The following is a 22,880-nucleotide window of genomic DNA, read 5'->3' as shown; positions in this document are numbered from 1 at the left end:
GCGTACACGGTTAAGTTTGAACCTTAGTTTGAACATCATTGATATAATTCGAAACTTGAAATTCGAAATGATGATAGGTAATTCCTTGGGTAATTCGAAGAGCAAATTTTCAGCACAGAGCAAAAGGCAGAAATAAGTGTATATTTTAAAATTAAACTAGTAGTAATAATTGTAGTACTTACGTAGTTTAATCATAATAGCATAGTATTTTAATTTCATCATCGTAATTTCCAAACTGGCACCACTTAAGTATAAGGCGTTGCAGATAAATAAAATTATATATTTTTGCAACGCCTATAGTTGAGTAGGTATCAAAAATTCAAGAACTTATCGGTTTCATCGTGGTTTCATGGTTTCATCAGGCGTTTCTATTTATTAATTTTTTCTAATAATATGATCCTTCACTTTTGTGTAATGGTAATTTCTTATTCACATAGAACATTATTGAGAAATTTAAAGGTAAAAAAGTATAAACTATTTATATTTCATACTTTAAATCATAATACATTTTATTTGAATAAATCGTATTAACAGTATTGCTTGAAACGGATCGTTTTAATATTGCTGTCATAAACGTCAACCGTCATTGTTTAACTGTCAACTTGTCAAGTGTCAATTCGATCACCTGATTGTCAAAGTTGTGTGCGGTCGTCCCGCGTTTCTGATAAGCGTAATTAAGTGTTTATCGTTTATACAAAAATAATAAACATGGGTGATAGTGATACGAAGGTAAGATATATTATATACGCATATCATTGGAGTACGGTCGTATTTGTAGTTACAATCAACTAATATATTTTGTCTATCCGTGACCTTGCCTATTCTAAAGGTCAGGTTAGACCCTAAATAAATATAGGTAATGGTTTCCTTATAAATAAAACAATGCGTAGTTATTGCACACAATTATTTATTGAACATTTTTTAAGTCTAAAAACAAATAATGGGCAGAATAACATTGCTTCCTTTAATTACGTAAAGTTGTTCGAAGTTTTTTAAATAGCTTTTGATGTAGGTACTTAAAGAATCGAATTATATCATAGGGTAATTAATACGTAAACACCATAATATTTTAAAATACTGGAGGGAAAGCCTTTTTATAGTTCATCCTTTAAGCTGTTAAATCAACCCTTAAAATTTCTTGTGTCAATGATAATTATTCGATAGAATCGATCGAAGAGAGATATCTCTCTTATGGCTATAGGCCTGTCTATTGAACTAATGATATTACACTTAATATACTTAATAGGTATAATATACTGACAAAAAAATAATAAGTATGCTAATATGCTATATATTAATGAAAACAAAATTCAAAATTACAGACCAATGACAACAGGCTGAAACCGGCGGTAAGGTTCATGTAGATAAAGTTTTTTGTTAATAACAATATTGGTTTTGGTCATTCATATTTTTTGTTTGTTTATTAGAGTAGGTAGGCGAAGAGTGCTAACTTGATATGTGTATGTTTTGTGTTAATATTATACGAAATTTCTGTTAATATTATATTTTTTGACTCGACAATCTGGCAAGAATATTTTTACTTTACAGTATGTTTTCAGACCTATTGAATATTCACATAATAATCAGTCAGTTTTACATAGGTTGTCTACATATACTTATATTATAAAGCTGTAGGTTTTTGTTTGTTTGAACGCTAATCTCAGGAACTACTGATCCAATTTCAAAAATTATTTTGTGTTAGATAGCCCATTTATCGAGGAACGCTTTATATCATCACGCTAAGACCAATAGGAGCGGAGCCACAGGTAAAACCGCAAGACACAGCTAGCTTTATATGTACATACATCATTCAGTTGTATTTACCATTATTTATGCATTTATGTTAACTGCAAACAAGATATATGTTTTATGTATATAAACTGTTTAATAATGATACTGTTAAAAGGTCATCAGTGTTTTAAGTAATTATAGTAATCTTAATTATATTAAACAATAAGAGTGACCCTAATTCTATGTCACACAACATAAGTTTATTTGCACTCAATATGTAATATTACTAGATGTGCCCCGCGGTTTCACCCGCATTGATGATGCGTAAGTGCGCATAAGCATGATGATAATATAATTTTTCGAATTGGACCATTAGTTCCTGAGATTAGCATGTTCAAGCAAACAAACTCTTCAGCTTTTCAATATAAGTATATATAGATTATAGATATACATTCATATTATATTCCCAATGCAATGACTTGCTAACTTAAAGGTGATGTATCATTAACTCAAACTCAACTTTTTTGCCATGATTTGGATGAGACCATCATAAACAACGAAGGATCAGCAAGTTAGTTGCTCTTTTAAAGATTCCTTGTCTATTAGGTCCTGTTGTAGATTTTAAACTTTTTATCATCAAAGTATTTGTTTATTGTGTAAATAATATAAATTAGTACACTAGTCACTACATGTCAGTTCTGTTTATTTGATTCATTGAAAACTCTTTTCTTTTATAAAAATGTGTGCGTCTAATATCGTGCACACGTAAGAAATGAAACTTCTTTATGACCTTATTTTTCAAAAAATAATTTACTATATATGCAACTTTACAGAAATACGTCGAATCACACGTGGTAGGGATAAGAAAAAGATGGCGCGTAACGTTAAAATGTCACGCGTAACGAAAAAATGTTACACTAAATATTTTTCCAACCCTGATAAAGAAGTTTCACTTCAAAAACATTGCCTGTAGGATTCAAATTCCCGAAAATATTGCTTTAACTTGGCATTAAGTGCTAACGATTTTTAACTCTGGTTTTTTGCGTATTTGATCACGAGACCTAACCTTGACCCGGTTGTCAAGGTTAGGTCTTTTTATATTTCTCAAATTTCGACTTAACATCAACATCTCTCAACAAATCTCAAGTCAGAAAGTATGCCAGTTTTGAAAACACCCCACTTCCCATGTTACAACATAAGAAGAGTATTGTATTTGGTCTTCAATTTGCTCTCATATCTTGGACAGGAAGTTTTCGGCGACACACCCCTCCGCGCTTCGTAAAGCACGTAATGCCTCGTAATGCTCTTATCCATTTTTGAGTTTTATCTGTGACTAGCTTCCGCCCACGACTTTGTACGTGCATCCCCGTTTTTCAACGTTCCCGCAAGCATTTCGGGAAATCCTTTCTTAGGGGACGCCTACGTTATGACATCTACCTGCATGCCAAATTTCAGCCCGATACGTCCAGTGGTTTGGGCTGTGCGTTGATAGATCACTATATCTTTCTACCTTTGAGTTTTATATAATATAGATTGTATCAGTCTTGCTTTGGATTATGAAAGTAATGCGATAGGGTCTTTGCGTAATTCAGTTTACGAGAATATGACTCAGAACTTTTTTTTTCAGATTTGCTAAGATTAGGTACGTGTTATCTTAAGTATTAGCTATTGGACAGAATAATATATTATTTGCAAGATAAGAATGAGTTGGTATTTTTTATCACTAAGCTGTGCTGCTGATGTCATGAATATTTATGTATTAAAACAAGGGCCCGTACCAGCCACGCCTTCTTTAAATAAATGTGAAATTACCTCTGTGTATGTCCAGTTTACAGGACTGTACACTATACAGATATGAACGATCCCAGATTATGCAACTTGGGTTGTAGTATGGTAAGCGCTAGTAAAAGGTAAGCTTCCATCAAAATGGATATTCCGTTAGCTTTCAGGTCAAGTTGATGTCTTTACCTCTCTGAGAATGGTCTTCGCATCACTGTACTTATCTAGGATATCCTATGTACCTAATCTGTGGAAAACAATTATATCGCGAAAATGCTTGCGCATTCGTTAAGTCCATTCTTCTAGCATTTCATTTATTTTCTTCTGGAGATCAATCTTCTGCGCCTGCAAGACCTAGGAATCCTCGGTTCTACGCTCACGTTAAGAAATGTGCCAACGAAGATGTGTAAAGATAACCTTTTTATCATATTACTGAAATAAAAATGATTTGATACCACGAAACATGCACATATCTGTTATAAACTGGGAAAATAATGATATAGTGATCATTATTTATTTATTTTTATTTCATCACAAATTATTAGTATAGTTGTAATAAAAAATGGTGACAATTATGTTTGCGTAATTGATCTTCATTTAAAATTATGTGGTAAGTTATTATCTTATTAACAACTTGATAAATATGCGATAAATATCAACGATCTCTTAAAATGGTTCATTTTATGATTTATGTAGATTCACGACGAGAATATGATTTAGAAATTTATTCACAAGCATGTATATTAGTTAGCATTTAAGAAAATTGTATCAACTGTAGGTATTTTTAGTTGTCCTGATACCCCATATTGATATAAACCTGTATGTAGATTGTGGAGGATGGGTCCAAATGAAATGAAATGAAATTATTTGAATTAAATTAGGGCTGCGGTATTAATGTAATGATGCTGAAATAGAGGATGAAAGTTTGTATGGAAATAATGTGATTTAAACATTAGAATTTTAAACCTTGTTTTCAGGCTTTTGCTTAGACATAAATAAATACATTATACAACAGTCAAAGATTCTAATTTTTTTCCGAAAGAGTTAAAAAATAGGGGATATAAGTTTTTTGTATTGACGTCGATAAAAAAGCTAACAGCCAAGAAGTCATTCAAAAACAGCGGGTAATTTCCAATCAAGTCGCTTCAAATCTAGAGAAAGTAGGAAAGTAATTTAATTACCTTAGTCATTAGTTCATACCTACATAGGTTGCATTTTGAGGTAATTGTAAGAATCATTCCAAATCTTCCTCACCACCTTTATACGTAGTCTTTATTCGTTCCAATCTATGCCCAAAGCAAGGTTTATCTCTTAATTATTGTTGTATGTCCATACAGATATTTGTTTACCAACCATACTTGAGTGATTAAGCAAGGAGTGTTATCCTAATCAATTGGGACCTTCCGATAAACTATCTGCTCGTTATAAATTATTGTAGACGCGTTATTGTTTAGTCTGTACGCGACCTTCGTTTGACATCTCCCGCGTTTTTTAGCGCCCGTGACGTACCTAGTTGGCCGCTAATCGAAGTGACATTTGAATTTGGAAATGGATTTGCTGTCTGTGGTAAATATTGTTGGTGGTCTGTGTTTTTTGGTTCTATTTTTAACCGACTTCAAAAAAAAGGAGGAGGTTATCAATTCGGCCGGTATATATATATTTTTTTTTTTTTTATGTATGTACACCGATTACTCCGAGGTTTCTGAACCGATTTACGTGATTCTTTTTTTGTTCGATGCGGGATGGTGTCGAATTGGTCCCATAAAAATTTTATTCGAATAGGCCCAGTAGTTTTTATTTTATGAGCATTTTTGTCTGTAGGTATTTGTAAATTTTGCAAGTGCAAGTTTGAAGTCGGTTGTTTTTAACGCAGTTATCACTTGTTGAAATATAGAACTACGAATTTTTCATTTTTTTTTTTGTATTGTTAAGGTACTGCTTCGTAGGTAGTGATAGTAAGTTAAACTTTACCTAAGAAATTTTATTTTTTATAGAGTTAATGCAAGTGTTTATGCAATAAAAAGGTAATTTAATTTTCTAAGTTATCCTGTGTGAATTCAGTCCACTTATTTGTCTTAACTATGAAAAGGTAATGTGATTAATCTGATATCTATGTTATTAATTATACCCACTCATATCTTATGCATTTTGCAATACATAAATAAGCTATTAAGTAAATAATAAAACTTATAAACGTAAAGTAAATTATGATTTTATGGCTTTACCATACGTGTGTAAATTTTACATACAATGTTGAAAAACATGTACAATTTGTAAGACAACAAATGATGAATTAGAAGTAACAAAATAAACTAGTAGGTAATTAATATTAGTAATGTAAAATATAAGAATTATTTTCACATAAATATAAAAAGTTAAAATAAACAAAGCGGGTAGGTAACTAAATCCTAAAACGACACTTCTGTCAACAATATGAATCGCGTAATCCGTTAGTCTATTTCTAAATACTTAAGTACCTACACAATTTATTTTTAGTAAAGAATAAAGATGTCTCGTGTATCACCGGCATAAGTTGGTCATTCATTGAGCATCTTATTCAGTGTTGCTAACCATAAAATTTAAAAACGTTCCCCCTAAAATGATAAAAAGCCAAGTAGGTGATATACCTACTTGGCTTTTTATCATTATTCAACAAATAACACTCATTACAAAAGGCATGATTAAATAAATAAGTACCTATAGTATATGAACAGTTGTTATAATCAGTTAATAATATGTACCTAATTGATATTTACGTATTGAAGTTTCTTTTACAAGAATAAAAATACACGATATTACAATAATGTTGATATTCCTACGTAGAAAATCATTTAAATATAAATATCTCCCAACTATTCCACCACCTAGAAAATCTTAAATTAAAAAAGAACTCCCTGTATAAGTTCCCTAAAATTAAGGAAAATCTCCCGAGCTGGCATCACTGCCTAGCACAACTTCTTTTGATAATCAACTGGCTAGCAAACTTCCGTTGATAAACAATTTAAACTCATATTTATGTCAGTTGTTAAATTGCGCACGCTGATAGAAGCCCGCGCCATCGCGTTTGACAGCCGCTCCCGCCAATTTTTGACATATCGCGAGTGTCAAGTGCAATTTTTTTTTAATTTCTCTAAAAGAGTGTGGCAAATACAATGGATGTGTTAAATAAGGTAAATGCATAATATTAATGAATAAAAGAGCGTTCTTTCAAAGTTTTCATTAGGTATATTTTTATCAAGGTTTATCGCCCTGTTGTTAATTATCTGTGTTTTAATATTTTTGCAACTGTAGTTGTTATGTAATGATTTTTTAATTGTTTTGTAGTCCTTTATGATATGAACGAATGTTTATTATTCTGTACACAATATCTATTGTAACTTTTTAGAAAAAATTAATTGGGTTCAAAAATAGTATGTACCTACATATTTTTAATAGTACCTACCTACATATTTTTTATTTATACTTACTTGTTTTTTCGTATTTATTGTAACATTTTCATAATTTTCTGAATTTTCGTTTTTAACACGCTGTTATTTGTAGCTGCACCTGTATATTTGTATGTACCTATGTAACAGACTCCTTTATTTCGATTTTGACACTTTAATTCAAACTTTGTACACTTATTAATAGTTCAGGATACATCGCCCATTTTTGCAAGTGACTACTATCAAGCTGATTTTCCGTTTGTAGCTTTATTTTGATGAGACACCGAATAATTTCGTGTACGAAACTCTCGATTGTGGTAGCTAACAGAGATAACAAGGATACAATTTTTTGATTTGATGGTTCTCAAATATTTATTACGCAATTTGTAGGATAATATGTCTGTTGAATTATATAAACATTAACTAAGTGAAAACAAAAAAATCAGCTTGTTAGTAATCATTTATGATGACCTCGTTATCTATACACTTTGGAAAGGGGGACTCTTTGAACAAACCATAGATTTTGTAGGACAAATATTTTTTCGAATAATTTAAGGTAATTATCTTGAGATTGAACAAAAAAAAAATCAGTTAGTAATAAATATTTGAGAACCATCAAATCAAAAAATTTTATCCTTGTTATCTCTGTTAGCTACCACAATCGAGACTTTCGTACACGAAATTATTGGGCGTCTCATCAAAATAAAGCTACTAACGGAAAATTAGCTTGATAGTAGTCACTAGGGTTGTTGAGGATTCCTCTTCCGCTTCCTCATAATGCGGAAGTTCCGCAATATTTTGGGTTCCTCAACCGTTACCGCATCCTCAAAAATTAAAAGAAAAAATTCCTCTTCCGCTATCGCTTCCTCAAAATTTAGAGGAAATTTATGAGGATGCTGTATCTACGGCAACGCACTCGCTGCAGCGCGATGCGGGCCGATCCGATCGGGCGGCGAATTTACAAAGCCTATATATACCGTGAAATATGCCAACATTGCCACTTTTTTAGAATAATTTCAATTTTCTAAAAAATGTTCTATAGAAACGTTAGTATTTTATCTTAGCATATGTTTTTCTTAGATCGTGTGCATATATTGTTGTAGCAAACCCTAAGCTTTTTTCGATGGTGGGCAATGTTGTCAAATAGAGATCGCTAGAGTATTGGGTAATTTTGCCCACCATTGTAACTTTTGTTTAAAACAACCTTCCGTGGTAATAATAGCATTAATTAAAATACTCTTCAAAAGTTATTTTATAACATATTATGAGTAAAAATATTCTGTGTTTTAGCCATCATGCACAAACTATCACTTGAATTTTCACCATTTTTTGCCCGCGAAATCACACATGATATTCGACGAGTTACGGTAAGTTGCTAATTTAAGTTAGCGACACAAACAATAGGCAGTGTTGTCAGACATATAACCTGTTTTACACCAAATACTATTAATGTTGCCAAAGTATTAAGGTATTTTGCAATTTAAAAATTTTCTTATGAATTGATCTTGGGGCAAAGATAACCTTGTGGGCAATGTTGGCATATTTCACGGTATTATATGTAGGTATACTATTTGTGTCACGAGTCGTACTCTTATAGATGAGCTTTTGTTTATACATATTACTCAACAAAACCTAATCTATCCCAGTAAAGAAGTGTCCTAAATGGATAAGCTTTTGTCGAGATATTTTCAAACATTACATACGAACAAAACCTAGTAGAGTAGAGTCTTCACCATCACTTGAATTTTCACCATTTTTTGCCCGCGAAATCACACATGATATTCGACGAGATACAACAAGTTGCTGATTTAATTAAGCGACACACACAAGAGGCAGTGTTGTCAGACGTATTACCTATTTTACACCAAATACTAATTACTAAGTGTAAAGCCATATTATGCCAAAGTATGAAGGTATTTTTGGGGGCAATATTGGCATATTTCACGTAGTAAAAATATCAATATGTACAGACAGGAGAGTGTTTTCGTGTCTTGTTTTAATTTATAATTTTAAAGGTTTTAGTTTTTAATTTTGATTATAATTTTCTATCATCCTCGTCCTCATCCACTTCCTCTTCCGCTTCCTCTTCCGCATCCTCTTCCTCAAAAAAATATCCTCATCCTCATCCGCATCCCCTAAATTTGCGTGTGAAAATTCCTCTTCCTCCTCCTCTTCCTCATAAGCACTTCCTCAACAACCCTAGTAGTCACTTGCAAAAATGGGCGATGTATCCTGAACTATAAACTTTGGTGACCATAGAATAATTTCATATTTTTTTTTTTTTACTAAATATATTAATTAATTGAATAAACATACGGAAAAGCGTGTGATAGCATCCAATTACTCAATAATTATTGGAATTAGGTAATTCAAAATAATATCTATAATTCACAACACACACAATATCAACTAAAATTATCTCTATTATAATAGAATAACAGTAATAAAGATATTTACTATGCACGATGTCATGTAGATAACACTTCACGATTAGATAGGTCTACGACAAGTAATTGAACTTTGCTTTATAATTCCAATACTTATTATGTTTTGGTTACAATGATTTATTTTATACTAGTCCGCCCCGGCTTCGCCCGTGGTACATATTTCGCAATAAAAGGCAGCCCTATGTCCATTCTCAGGGTCTAAAGATTGTATGTGCCAAATTTCATCAAAATCAGTTGAGAGGTTTAAGCGGGAAAGCGTAAAAGACAGACAGACAGACAGACAGAGTTACTTTCGCATTTATAATATTAGTAGGGATAACCGATAACTTGAATACAATATTATATAATAAGTAATATGTTAGCTTTCCGCCCGCGGCTTCAACCGTGTATTGAAAGGAAAACCCGCACAGTTCGATTTCCCGTGGGATTTCTGGAAAGGGAAACCTATCCTATATAGTATTATGTCCTTCCTTTCTCACGAGAGCATGGAAGGACATAATTTTATAAGGAGATGACTCAAACTATCTCTGAACCAAATTTATCCAAATCCGTTCATTTATTTACGTGAGAAGGTGAGACAGACAGACCAACAGACAAACGTTTATTTCGCATTTATAACATTAATATAGTTAGTATGGTTTTTGTGGTACCAAATAGAATAAATTCAAATTGAATAGATGGCGCGCGGTGTGTCCCTAGCCTTGTTTCCACTTGAGCATGCTCAGGCGAATGAGCGGCTCATTTGGCCGAGCTGCTCAAGTGGAGACGCCTGAGCATGCTCGGGCCGCGCGTGCTCAGACGTCTCCACTTGAGCGGCTCGGCCAAATGAGCCGCTCATTCGCCTGAGCATGCTCAAGTGGAAACAAGGCTTTAGACACATAAAACTGAAAGGATAGAATAAATTCGATTGCTTTGGCGGGTCACGAGTGGCTGAGTTGGTTAGGCATCCGCCCCGGAATGGCGCGTATCTAGCTACTCAAAGCTAGCTATACCGATTAAAATGATCTTATTACCGTAATATAATATTATATCTCGCCTCTATCTTTAGTTATATATCGACAAGGTTAGGGATGTAATCCTATAGCCAATTGTATGTATGATATTGTTTTATTTACGCTTGATTGCTATCGATAAGATAGAAAATCAAATGTAAGATGTAGTCAACTCATCATCAGCCCATATATTTTATTCCCACTGCTGGGACACGGGCCTCCCCACGCTGGCCATGATGGCTGTGCGGGTTGTCAGATGTCACAATATGTCGTTGAACTTTTGATTCTTCGACGTGTCAGTTTCCTGAAAATGTTTTCCTTCACCGTAAGAGCTAGCGCGCAAGAGCAACTTTAGCGTCGCTACGTGCGCGCACTTTCATACTAGCCCATGGGAGAGACAAAATAGTTGCGGAGACAAAGTTGCTCGTGCGCGCTGGCTCTTAGAGCAGTGGTGATGTTATAACATGCGCAGATAAACTGAAAAATATATTTATTTCCTGCACGCTCACCTGGTCTCAAACCGACTCATCGATTTGAAGTTTATAACTTTATAATATTATCCTTTCATTAACTGTAAACGGAAAAGTCTGAGAGTCTGTCTGTTATATCTATTTAGATGATACATATATTTAAAAAGAAAATAGTTTAAGACCCGCGGACAATTATTAATATAGGTACCTAAGTACTTGATTCGTGAAAATAATTTTGCATCAACAAACGAATATAGTAAACGGATAACATAAATATTTTGTTTTGAATACTACAATTAGCTTCTATTTTATGTGACCGTGGTCGACGTTTTTTTAAGTTATTTTTTGTTGCTAAAAATTTCGTGATCCCAAACATAATATTTGTAAGCTACTAAGCTTCACTGCTACGAAAAGAAGTTATTTTATCACCAATGTTTTGCTTAGTTTATCAGTTTTTCTTTCTTGTAATTAACATATTATAAAACAATTACGATAAACGAAGTAGGTACACAGATACTTCGAGATAATAAATTGGTACATACATGGTACATACCTATACATTTTTATCGCGTTAAAGACGTTACTGTTGACATTTAACAATAATGTAGACGTTACTGTTGACACTTATCAATAATGTTTACCTACCTATATTTATTTATCTATTCATAGACTTAACCGAAATAGACACGACAAGTCATCATGAATCATGATATACTTCAAGTTAAATTGACTTCTAAGCAGCAGTAGTAATTTTTTAATCTTTATTTATTACGTACCTATATTTTATTTAATAATGGAAAATCGAAATGTCATGTTTATCTTATATATAAAATTCTCGTGTCACAATGTTAGTCTGCATACTCCTCCGAAACGGCTGGACCGATTCTCATGAAATTTTCTGTGCATATCGGGTAAGTCTGAGAATCGGCCAACATCTATTTTTCATATGTACCACGGGCGAAGCCGGGGCGGACCGCTAGTATAATATATATTTTCTTGTTCAATATTTTCTTGTTCTAATAGCAGTCATGAGTCATTAAAACGTAAGATATAGAGTAATAAACACTACCACATTATGTGGCCATTAACACGTAGATCTATGCTATTATCATAACTATTTACTTATGTATACTATAATATTGATATTTCTTATAAACATAAACATAAACTCAAACGTTATCTTGTTTATTGAATTAGATTTTTTTAAGAAGTGCCTTTGAATCGTCATGATACATAGATAAATATTGCCGTGGGTTCTGTTTCAGCAGAGAGGTAAGAAACTCTGCAGTAGTGTAAACTGTAAACACAGTTATATCTTATTTTATATTAAATCAATTTTATTATATACTTCATACCTTGGTATTAAGTAAATTTTATCACTAAGGACTTGTCACATAAAATCGACCTTTGTACTTCTATTTTCATATATATTCGGCCTCCAAGCTTCATTCGCACAATGTGCATCCTAATGATTTCATATATATTATATGTATATTGTATATCTGAACACCCACAATTCGTTCAATTGACTCCTATTGAGACGAAATTCTAGATTGCTTATAACATCTCGACGATTGTACATCGCTATAATATGTAGGTACTTACAATGTAAGTATATAGATCATTAGATGTATAAGTCACACACTTGTCCGATCTTCCGTGGTAAACCTACTCTAGGCATTTCTTGAAATTTCTGATATCCTCATTTCCCTGTGACATATATAATACTAATTATATTATATTATAGATTGTTCGGTTGTTACGATTTCACTTAAAAAAAACTTGACCCATGAAACATATATGTACCTACTTACATAATATGTGCATATTTGGCTTGATGAAAAATGTGTTTTCTGTGTAACATATGCCTTTTTAATCCCGGGTGCAAATCAAATGAAACCAAGTGAAGCGGCTAGTCAATTAAAATAACAATGCCAATGTTTTTTAGTATGTTACGCGCATCGTGCCATGTGCACGTACCTAGTTTAATTTGATTTTTTATTTGTGGTCTTGTCTAGAGGTTACAAATAATTGTTTAAGTGCAGTTTAAAGTTTTTTAAACCTTAAAATATCAATTAATTGTATAAATTGTTTGTTTGCATCTCATGATAGTTGATAAAACCAGATAAAAACTGGACGTTACTTTGTAGAATATAAAATTTTGAAAATAGTGAAGTCGTAAAGTTAATAGACATGGTGTGCGACACAGATTTCAATCTTAGATCTTGGGTACGTATAAATGTATTAGTACATGTTATTTCTGTTTATGATAGATCCACCATAAACTGTTCAAATTAATGGTAGTCTGGAAGAGATCGCTGCCTAGCGATAAGGCCGCCATTTGTACATACTTGCATCTGTTTGTTATTTTTCTGTGTTTTATGTAAATCTTGTGTGTGCAATAAAGTATTATCTATCAATCTATCTACATTAGCAGCAATGAATATTGCTGCTATTATAAATACTAAATGTTGTCATTTCTTTTCTAAATTGATAGAAAAGGCTGATAAAAAGATAATCACTATACATTTATTGTGAAATGAATTTGCTAATACTTGTACATTTAACAACAAAAACAATGTTTCATTCTCTTTAACACAAATCATTTCAAAAACAAAATTACTAAAGAAAAACGTTTCATTTATTCACAATTTTTACCACTAACATCGAAATAGATATGCAATTCCTCCATTTATATTTAATCAGAAAAATTACTAAAAGAAATTAATGTTTATTTTTTACCACCAAATCATCGAAATAGATAGGTACAGCAATTCCGTGTCTCATTGAGGTATTTGCGCGTCTGTTTATAAACTCGTGTCACGTTGAAGGCCGAGTATGTTTATCTTTCTACAAATGGTCAAATTAGAATTATTCTTACTTCTAGGTAAATTTTATACATAAAATGTCCTTTAAATTATGTCGTATTATATTTTAACCCCCGACGCAAAAAGATGGGTGATAAGTGTTTGACCGCTATGTGTGTCTGTGTGTGTGTGTCTGTTTGTGCCACCGTAGCTCGCTAACAGGTAATCCGAATTAGATGCGGTTTTTTTAGTTAGGCAGCATATTTTCCGACGCTGGTTCTTAGATAAAGTGTATCAAAATCGGTTCATACATTTATTATACCTAGGTATTATAGGGGTAAATGTGGGAATGAAAAAAACGAAAGTTGTCAAATATAAGTACCTAAGTGATATATTAAATGAAAGTGAACGACCTATCAGTAACAAATCGGTTCATCCATTTATTTGATATAGGTATAAAAGTGGTAATAAAAAAATGAATTTGTCAAAAATATACTCAAGTGACATATCAAATGAAAGGGCATGACGAGTAAAGTTTAATTAGACATATTTTATCAAAATCGGTTCATCCATTTATTATACCTTTTTATGGGTAAAAGTGGGAATGAAAAAAAACGAATGTCAAATATACCCAAGTGACATATCAAATAAAAGTGCATAACGGGTGAAGTACAATTACCTAGTCATATTTTATCGAAATCGGTTCATCCGTTTATTACATTTAGGGCTTTTTAGGGGTGACAGTGGGGATAAATAAACCAAATGGAGCATCAAACTACAGGATATGACGTGTACATATAGGTACAATTCGATATGGTTTACATCAAAATCGGTTCTGCCATTTACTAGGGATGGAAAGGGAAGGGTTGAAAGTCTGTGAAAGAAGAGGGGATACGGGAGCGAGAGGATAGCCACACCCTGGAAATTTTGAACTCTACTCAAAGCTACATAGGCCTGGCCCTTGGCAATATTTTTTCCTATTTATACCACTTCTTTTGCCACTGTGGTCCATTACAATTTGTGCACGGTTACGGCCCAACTTAAAAGATGTCAAGGAGCAACAAACTTATAGATATCAATATGATGTAGGAATGTAATATGGAGGTAGAGGTAGGTCTCGCTCACTTGAAAATATTACATGAAAATAAGAAACCGAAAGGAATAAATAATTATTTTACAAACTTCCCGAAGATCTTTAAAATTAAGTACCATATATTTTGATAATGAGGTATATTATGATGATGTTGGCATGGCAGCCCCGACGACTTTGTTTTTTTTTTATAAATATTTAAAATGGTATTTATTTTTAAAAATCTTCGGGAAGTTTGTGAAATTATTTATTCCTTTTTCTATGCACTTTTCTTCGTAGCGCTGTTTTTTTTTTTAATTTAATTTTTATTGCACGGTCTAAACGGTTTAGTTACTACAGCCGTGAGACAGGATTCAGGAAAGATCTGATTTGGATTTTGTGCTGGATTTGATAAAAACTGAGTATCGATTAAGCTGATCAGTTGCTGCACGATACATAGTTAAAAACATCCATACAAGGAAGGAAGGAAAATAAATTTGCTCTCCTCCCCCCTGGTGCCTAAAAATAATATGACATAATTTAAAAGAAATTTTACGTAGAAAATTAAAAAGGCATTTTTTGTATTGTTTAGCTCAGTTTAGTAATAAATTTTACTTACAGTTCTTTTAATTATTTATAGTAGTCTGTGTTTACTCAATAATTTAAGATAAGTAGTAACTACTATGCAGTCACTATTCCACGCGGACGAAGTCGCGGGCACAGCTAGTCGCAAAGAAATATAAATCTAGCAAAGATAATGAAAATAGCTTCAGCCTTTTGAAATAGGTACTATTGTGTAAAAAGACTTTTCAGATGGTAATGTCAACATTATGTCAATAGAGATTTTTTTTAATTACTTATTTATAAAGTTTTCCGCCCGCGGCTTCGCCCGCCCAGTCAAAGAAAAACCCGCATAGTTCCCGTTCCCGTGGGATTTCTGGGATTGCGTCATTTTCCCGGGATAAAAAGTAGCCTATGTCCTTTCTCGGGTATCAAAATATCTCCATACCAAATTTCATGAAAATTGGTTCCATACCTAGTTTAGGCGTGATTGAGTACCTAACAGACAGACAGACACAGTTACTTTCGCATTTATAATATTAGTATGGATATGGAATGCTCAGTATAAAAATATCCAATTGTTACAAATCTCGGTATAGTTTAAGATAAACCTGCTTCGATAAAATTTCTGAATAAACAATTCAATCAAAATTAGTCTGTACACACTACACAGTGCATAACTAAAAAAACAGAATAAATACAGTAATCATCGATGTTTTGCATTGTCCTTCAGTACACAAGGTCATACAATGACGGCACCACTGTATTTAACTAAAAACTATATATTTACTGCACGTATTACATAAAGAAAATTACCAAGATATTAACGATTCATCATGATATATGAAATAAATGCATCGTCATGCTTTGTAAAGATCTTATAGTATCCTTCCGTAAACTAAACAATATACCTAAAAATTTATTGGCCTTATCTATAGAAAACAACGCTGAGTATGTTTTTTGTAGTTTTTCGTCTACATATCGCGAAATACTGATAATTATTATGTGATATATGTTTGTCATTTCATGATCTTCTTACACATCTAGCTGCCCCGGCAGATGTTGTTCATCGCTATTGCCCCTGTTTCGCGTTTTCCCTAAATAAGAACCTTCCTTGTGCCTTCACAAAAACCTTGTCGAATTGGTAGAGCTGTTCTCGAATTTTTAACTGCAAATAAATAGCATAGTAGGTAAATCTTACTACATAAGGTGTACCATTGAGTGTTCTGTACCTACTGAAGTATTGGCCTGTTTATTTAGTTACTAGCTTTCCGCCCGCGGCTTCGCCCGCGCAGACAAAGAAAAACCCGCATAGTTCCCGTTCCCGTGGGATTTCCGGGATAAAACCTATCATATGTCCCTGGGTAAAAAGTAGCCTATGTCCTTTCTCGGGTATCAAAATATCTCTATACCAAATTTCATGCAAATTGGTTCAGTAGTTAAGGCGTGATTGAGTAACAGACAGACAGACAGAGATACTTTCGCATTTATAATATTAGTATGGATTTTTTTGTAATTACTTCATTTAAGTGTATTTAGTAGATATCATATTTGCTTTCATTAAACCGAAACGAAATTTACAGTAGTACCTAATCTCAGCATTGAACACTGATAACCTTTTGACCGATCTGACCTCGGCGCGAACGTTTATCAAACATTCATGCGAGTTAGTCCAATGTCAGCGGTTACGCTAAATCTATAAAAAAAACGTATTTTTAGTAAGATTTTTTAACATAATATATTGTTGTAGGTATATACCAAGCTCTTCCTCCGATCCCTAATTTTCTGTATTCTTTGTTTTCTTATACCATAAAATAACTTATATATATACGTATGTTTTTTTTTTATTTATAGATTAATTATAGTAATAAGTAAAATATACACTTGACAAATTGTAAAGAATGTTATGATAGTTACTTTATGCATGTAGCACAAGGCTGATTTATTTTCCATTATTATTTTCCACAAACAAACATAATATAGGTATCTTCACACATTTCAGAGGTATTTAAAAACTCTTACCTTTTAATTAGAATTTACATCTTTTACATTTATAAGATACTATTTCACCTATATAAATAGTACACACTAAATAAAAAAAGTACGTTCTGCATTATATTATAGACTCACATTTATTACACACATTGTTAGTACTATTAGATATTCTGTTATAGAACGTCAATAGGACAAACTAAAAAGAACTACAATATTTAATAAAACACCATCACAATGTAATTTCAGATAAGAAGTCACCAACGGACGCCATCAGGGTCCCGCGACTTCAAGGAAGCCACAAAGCGAGATGCGCTCGCTCGCCTGGAGGTCGATCTGGAGAAGCTGCTCGCCTCCCTCCCGGCCAACAAGCGGCCGATGGTCGAGAAGGAGTTCCAGGGCTTTAAGAACTTGTTCAGCAGATTCTTGGCGGAGCGTAAGTCACTACAGATGTCAATCTAATATATAAAATTCTCGTGTCACACTTTTCGTTGCCATACTCCTCCGAAACGGCTGGACCGATTCTCATGAAATTTTCTGTGCATATCGGGTAAGTCTGAGAATTGGCCAACATCTATTTTTCATATGTACCACGGGCGAAACCGGGGCGGATCGCTAGTTTTCAAATAAAGGCTTACGTGACTGAAGCATGTTCGATAAATGTTTTTAGGCAATATTATATTATAGTATATTAAAATCAGCTTAACAGCTTCTGATTATGTTTATCAGGTAAGGTGATAAATACATAGTATGAAAATATAAGACTGATATGTAAAAATATAGTAAGTTTATCAGAAAGTTGTAGCTGTAAAGTTTAGAGATTACCTAAAGAACTAATGTTAGCTTGTTATACATGTTTTGACTGTCGCTTCGTGAAATGATACCTATATATATATGTATATCATACTTCATCTTCAAGAGATAGATAGTAAAAATAATCTCGTAATTTAACATATTGTGTATTAGTTGTTATCAAAATACACTCTAGGCATGAATATTAAGTGCGACACATTATTATCAAATGGATATTTTGTGTTTTTTTTCGGATTAGATAAAACAATGGGGAAAATATGTTGTCTATTTTCGATTTAATCTGCTTCCTAAGTTCAGAATGACTAATATTAGGGTAGAAGAGTTCTAGAAGCACAAAAACTAATTAGAGTTTTGGTTCATAAGATCCGTGGAATTTTTGTAGTAGAAATATAAAAATATCGTGTATAAAAGTACTCTTTTATATATTACGAGCGGTCCGCCCCGTGGCACATATTTCGCAATAAAAGGCCTATGTTCTTTCTCAGGGTCTACGGATTGTGCCAAATTTCATAAAAATCGGTTGAGGTTTAAGCGGGAAAGCGTAACAGACAGACAAGACAGAGTTACTTTCGCATTTATATTAATATTAGTAGGGATTTTGTGTTGAATGTATGTGGCGTCGGTAGATCGATATTGTTTGAATTTTGTCTGTATTGAGTTTATCACTGAAGAATATTACTCATCACTATTAGATATTAATGAAGAATGCCATAGGTAGCATAACGATACCTAGTATACTACAATTCCAGCCAAACTTTGACCGCCATAATAAATAGCCAACTAAAAACCTTACAGAGGGTCCATCAGTGACATGGGAGAAGATACAGAAACTGCCAGAAGGTGCAGTCATAGACTACTCGTCTCTAGAGACACCGACCACAGATAACATCCACCACATGCTGGATAAGCTAGTGGTGGTCAAACTGAACGGTGGTCTTGGCACATCAATGGGTTGCAAGGGACCTAAGTCCGTGATACAAGTGCGCAATGAGCTGACTTTCCTCGATCTGACTGTACAGCAAATTGAGGTGAGTAGTTACATATTATATGTTCTGAAATAGGTATTATTTTGGTTATGGTACAGGTTTTAAATGTAAGATATTTACTTTTGTTGTATACATAACTCGGTACAACTGTCCAAATACATTGTATTGAGGAAAAATCTACATCTATGTTATCAGAATTAAGTTATATCTATGGAATTAAACGAAACATCCCGAAACTTCGAAATGATATAGTTTATTATCAGAAAAATAGTGGTCATTATGTAATTGTTAATTATTATACTTTATTTACACTACAATAATATGTACTAAAATTGTAAAAAAATCTTTAGCCCTCGGTAACATTTTTTCGTAAACACATCTATTTTTGTTTGTCAAGGCATTTTAAATAAGCAATTTTTTAAACGATCACATTACTACATCTACCCATTTTTTCTACAGCACCTAAACAAAACATACAAATGCAACGTGCCGCTGGTGCTCATGAACTCTTTCAATACGGACGAGGATACTCAAAAAGTGATCCGCAAGTACAAGGGTCTGAAGTTGGACATACATACATTCAACCAGTCCTGTCATCCACGGATCAACCGCGAGTCGTTGCTGCCTATACCGAAAAATGGTGATGTGCACTCGGATATTGAGGCGTAAGTATAAATAAAGAGCAAAAAAAAACAATTTAGTAATATTGAGCTGGTTAAGTTTTGCCCCGATTGCCTGAAAGAGATCACTGCTAAGTGATAAGGCCGCCTCATAAACTATACATACTGCGTTTTGTGTATATTTGTAACAAAATTTCAACAAACTATTGAACAGTTATTGAACCTTTAACATACTTTCGGTCATTAATAGCAATTAGATTCTCAACTTTATACAAGAATAAGATCAAATTGAGAACCTCTTCCTTTTTTGAAGTAAGTTAACGAAAAAGCGATCAACAAATTTGTAAAATCTATTTGAAAGAAACAAAATAAAGCTTATTCAAATTACTTAAAGATGGTCAATATTCACCAAAATAAACTTATTCTGAAGAATTAAAATCACATTAACAAAGCAGCAAACAGAGATTTGGGTAGAGTTTTAGTAAGGACGTTTTTTGTTGCTCACTGACTACTACACGTTATTAATGATCGAATATTAAAGCACGCTCAAAAAAATTAATATATTTTGGTGCTATTGAATAAAAGCAAGATTTATTATCACTTCTATTTATACGTATATGAAATATGAAGTCAATTAATTTCGTGATATTTTTTGCAATAATATAGTTGTAAGATTTAAAAACATATTATTCAATAGCTTAAAAACACATTATTTTCCAGATGGTACCCACCAGGTCACGGTGATTTCTACGAGTCTTTCTACAACTCGGGCCTCTTACAAAAGTTCATCAAAGAAGGCAGAACATACTGCTTCATCAGCAACATTGACAATCTCGGAGCCACAGTCGATCTAAACATCCTCAGCCTTTTACTAAACGCAGATGCCAAAAGATCCGAATTCGTAATGGAAGTCACAGACAAAACAAGGGCAGATGTCAAAGGAGGAACTTTAATCCAATACGAAGATAAATTAAGATTGCTCGAAATAGCCCAAGTGCCAAAGGAACATGTAGACGACTTCAAGTCAGTCAGTCAGTTTAAATTCTTCAATACGAACAATCTATGGGCCAAATTGGACGCAATACAGAGAGTTGTTGAACAGGGGTCGTTGAATATGGAGATAATTGTGAATAATAAGACGTTAGCTGATGGTCTTAACGTAATACAGTTGGAAACAGCTGTAGGCGCAGCCATGAAGTGTTTCGAAGGAGGCATAGGGGTAAATGTGCCTAGAAGTCGATTCTTACCTGTGAAGAAAACTTCCGATCTTTTGCTAGTGATGTCCAACTTATACAGCCTATCCCATGGATCGCTAGTGATGTCCCCACAGAGGATGTTCCCGTCTACTCCTTTAGTGAAGTTGGGAGATAAAAACTTTGCCAAAGTAAAGGAGTTTTTGAATAGATTCGCGACTATACCTGATTTGATTGAGTTGGATCACTTGACGGTGTCTGGAGATGTCACATTTGGAAGGGGTGTCTCTTTGAAGGTTCGTATTTGCTTCTGAAATATGTTAAGAGTTACAAGAAGTTACTGCTAAATATATTGATAAGATCTAAAGTATAAAAAATATCTATTCTTTGTGTTTCATGATAAATAATATGTGTACAGTCATATTGATGATTGATCTTTTTATTTTATATCTTTTTTTATCTGTGCGTCACATCAAAGATAATGAATTATTCGTAATTATGACAATTAAAATAGTTTCTACATGAAAAACAGTAGCGGAAATTTTTAAATAAAAATAAATTTTATTTTTAAAACATTTATTAATTTGCCTAAATTTTGTTCTATTCTATCTACATTAAACTGTAATTTCACTTTACAGGGAACGGTTATAGTCATAGCGAATCACGGAGACAGAATCGACATACCCTCAGGTGCGGTGCTCGAAAACAAGATTGTTTCAGGAAATCTGCGTATATTGGATCATTAATTATATAAATATATTTACATACGGCTCTTAGATAATTCCTAAAAATACCTAAAAAATAAGTTTAATAAAAATTTTACGAAATATTACTGTTATTTTTAATCAGGGGATAAATTAATCAATTCGTTGTTGAAATTAATTTAATATATTATCTTTTAAATAATTGTGTGATTGTTTTAGTCAATGTAAAACGTCGCTAAATAGAATTTTTATTTTCTTTATATTAAATTATTTTATTTATAAGTGTAAATGAAATGTACAAGATTATTATCTGTATATTGTACTGGTTATTATTATCTTGGGAATACAGATAAATTAAAAATATATAAAAAAAAATTCTGAATATTTTTTTTTTATTAAATGCCGCTGTTAATAGAATAGTTCATACATTTCCATAGATTAGTTAGAAATTTGTATGAGTACAATATTAGTCTTAGCGCCGATTTTTCAATTCTTGGTTAAAATTGCATTCAGTTTACAGGTGACATTTTAAAATGTTCGTCCAATAAAGTATTACACGAACATTGTAAAATGTCACCTGTAAACTGTCAAATACGGAGAATTAGAATACATTTTTGAAATGGTAGTTTAATACGTTATTCGATGAGTTTTAAACAAGGATTGAAAAATCAGCCCTTAATATTATTGAGAACTTTTTGAACTTTAAGAAATCAATTTATGAGATTTTCTTTTGTGGCTATGCACAAAATATCAAAAGGTTTTGTTACATAATAAGTTTTGAGTATTATTTTTATTGATATACTTCAAAAAAGAATGATTTCAAATAATTGCATACTCTTTATGTAATACGATGAAATCAATCATGCTAAAGGAATTTATTAATGTAGAAATTTTTAAGCTATTGCATAGCTTCTATCGCGGGCCTTGAGCGCGGGGACCGAATCGAGAAATTCCGTAATGAAAAAACCTCACGCTCCCCACTCCGATGGGCGGAGGTGTGGCTTGAAGGCATAGCATGCAATAGCTTTACCGCGGCAGTCCCCGAGTGACACACGTCGTTTTTGTTATAATTTTTTAATTACAAAAAAAAAAATAAGTAAAATCCAATGAGATACTATGCCGCCCCGCGGCGGCCGCGCTTGTCCCACATATTCTGTTCGTGGTGTCTCCTCTATACGTAGTAATCCATTGATATACTAATAAACTACGTATGCCGCCCCGCGGCGGCCGCGCTTGTCCCACATATTCTGTTCGTGGTGTCTCCTCTATACGTAGTAATCCATTGATATAC

General features: G+C 33.0%; 1 protein-coding gene across 5 annotated transcripts; it reads left to right on the top strand.

Annotated features, from left to right (window-relative positions):
• The first annotated feature begins 615 nt into the window (after positions 1-615).
• On the top strand, positions 616-21,714 carry LOC123700688 (UTP--glucose-1-phosphate uridylyltransferase). 5 transcript variants are annotated; one of them, XM_045647972.1, is made up of 7 exons: positions 616-729; positions 1,323-1,349; positions 17,523-17,709; positions 18,882-19,114; positions 19,532-19,737; positions 20,413-21,181; positions 21,524-21,714. In XM_045647972.1, the coding sequence occupies exons 1-7, from the start codon at positions 709-711 to the stop codon at positions 21,629-21,631; spliced, it is 1,551 nt and encodes a 516-aa protein (XP_045503928.1). In that variant the 5' UTR covers positions 616-708; the 3' UTR covers positions 21,632-21,714. The 5 variants fall into 5 exon arrangements, with proteins under 5 accessions (XP_045503928.1, XP_045503930.1, XP_045503932.1 ...); XM_045647974.1 differs by lacking the exon at positions 1,323-1,349 and having other exon boundaries at positions 627-729; XM_045647976.1 differs by lacking the exons at positions 616-729; positions 1,323-1,349 and adding an exon at positions 5,018-5,076.
• Positions 21,715-22,880: the final 1,166 nt, after the last annotated feature.

This window comes from Colias croceus, chromosome 20, assembly GCF_905220415.1.
Source record: "Colias croceus chromosome 20, ilColCroc2.1".
NCBI classification, from domain to species: domain Eukaryota; kingdom Metazoa; phylum Arthropoda; class Insecta; order Lepidoptera; family Pieridae; genus Colias; species Colias croceus.
The sequence above is the reverse complement of the archived record's forward strand: the minus strand, read 5'-3'. Positions and strand labels throughout refer to the sequence as shown.

Excerpts from the sequence above, each read along its gene's own strand:
- LOC123700688 (XM_045647972.1), top strand. The coding sequence starts at position 709 with ATGGGTGATAGTGATACGAAG. Across the intron at positions 19,115-19,531 it reads TGACTGTACAGCAAATTGAG|CACCTAAACAAAACATACAA; the intron begins GTGAGTAGTTAC and ends TTTTTTCTACAG. Across the intron at positions 21,182-21,523 it reads GAAGGGGTGTCTCTTTGAAG|GGAACGGTTATAGTCATAGC; the intron begins GTTCGTATTTGC and ends TTCACTTTACAG.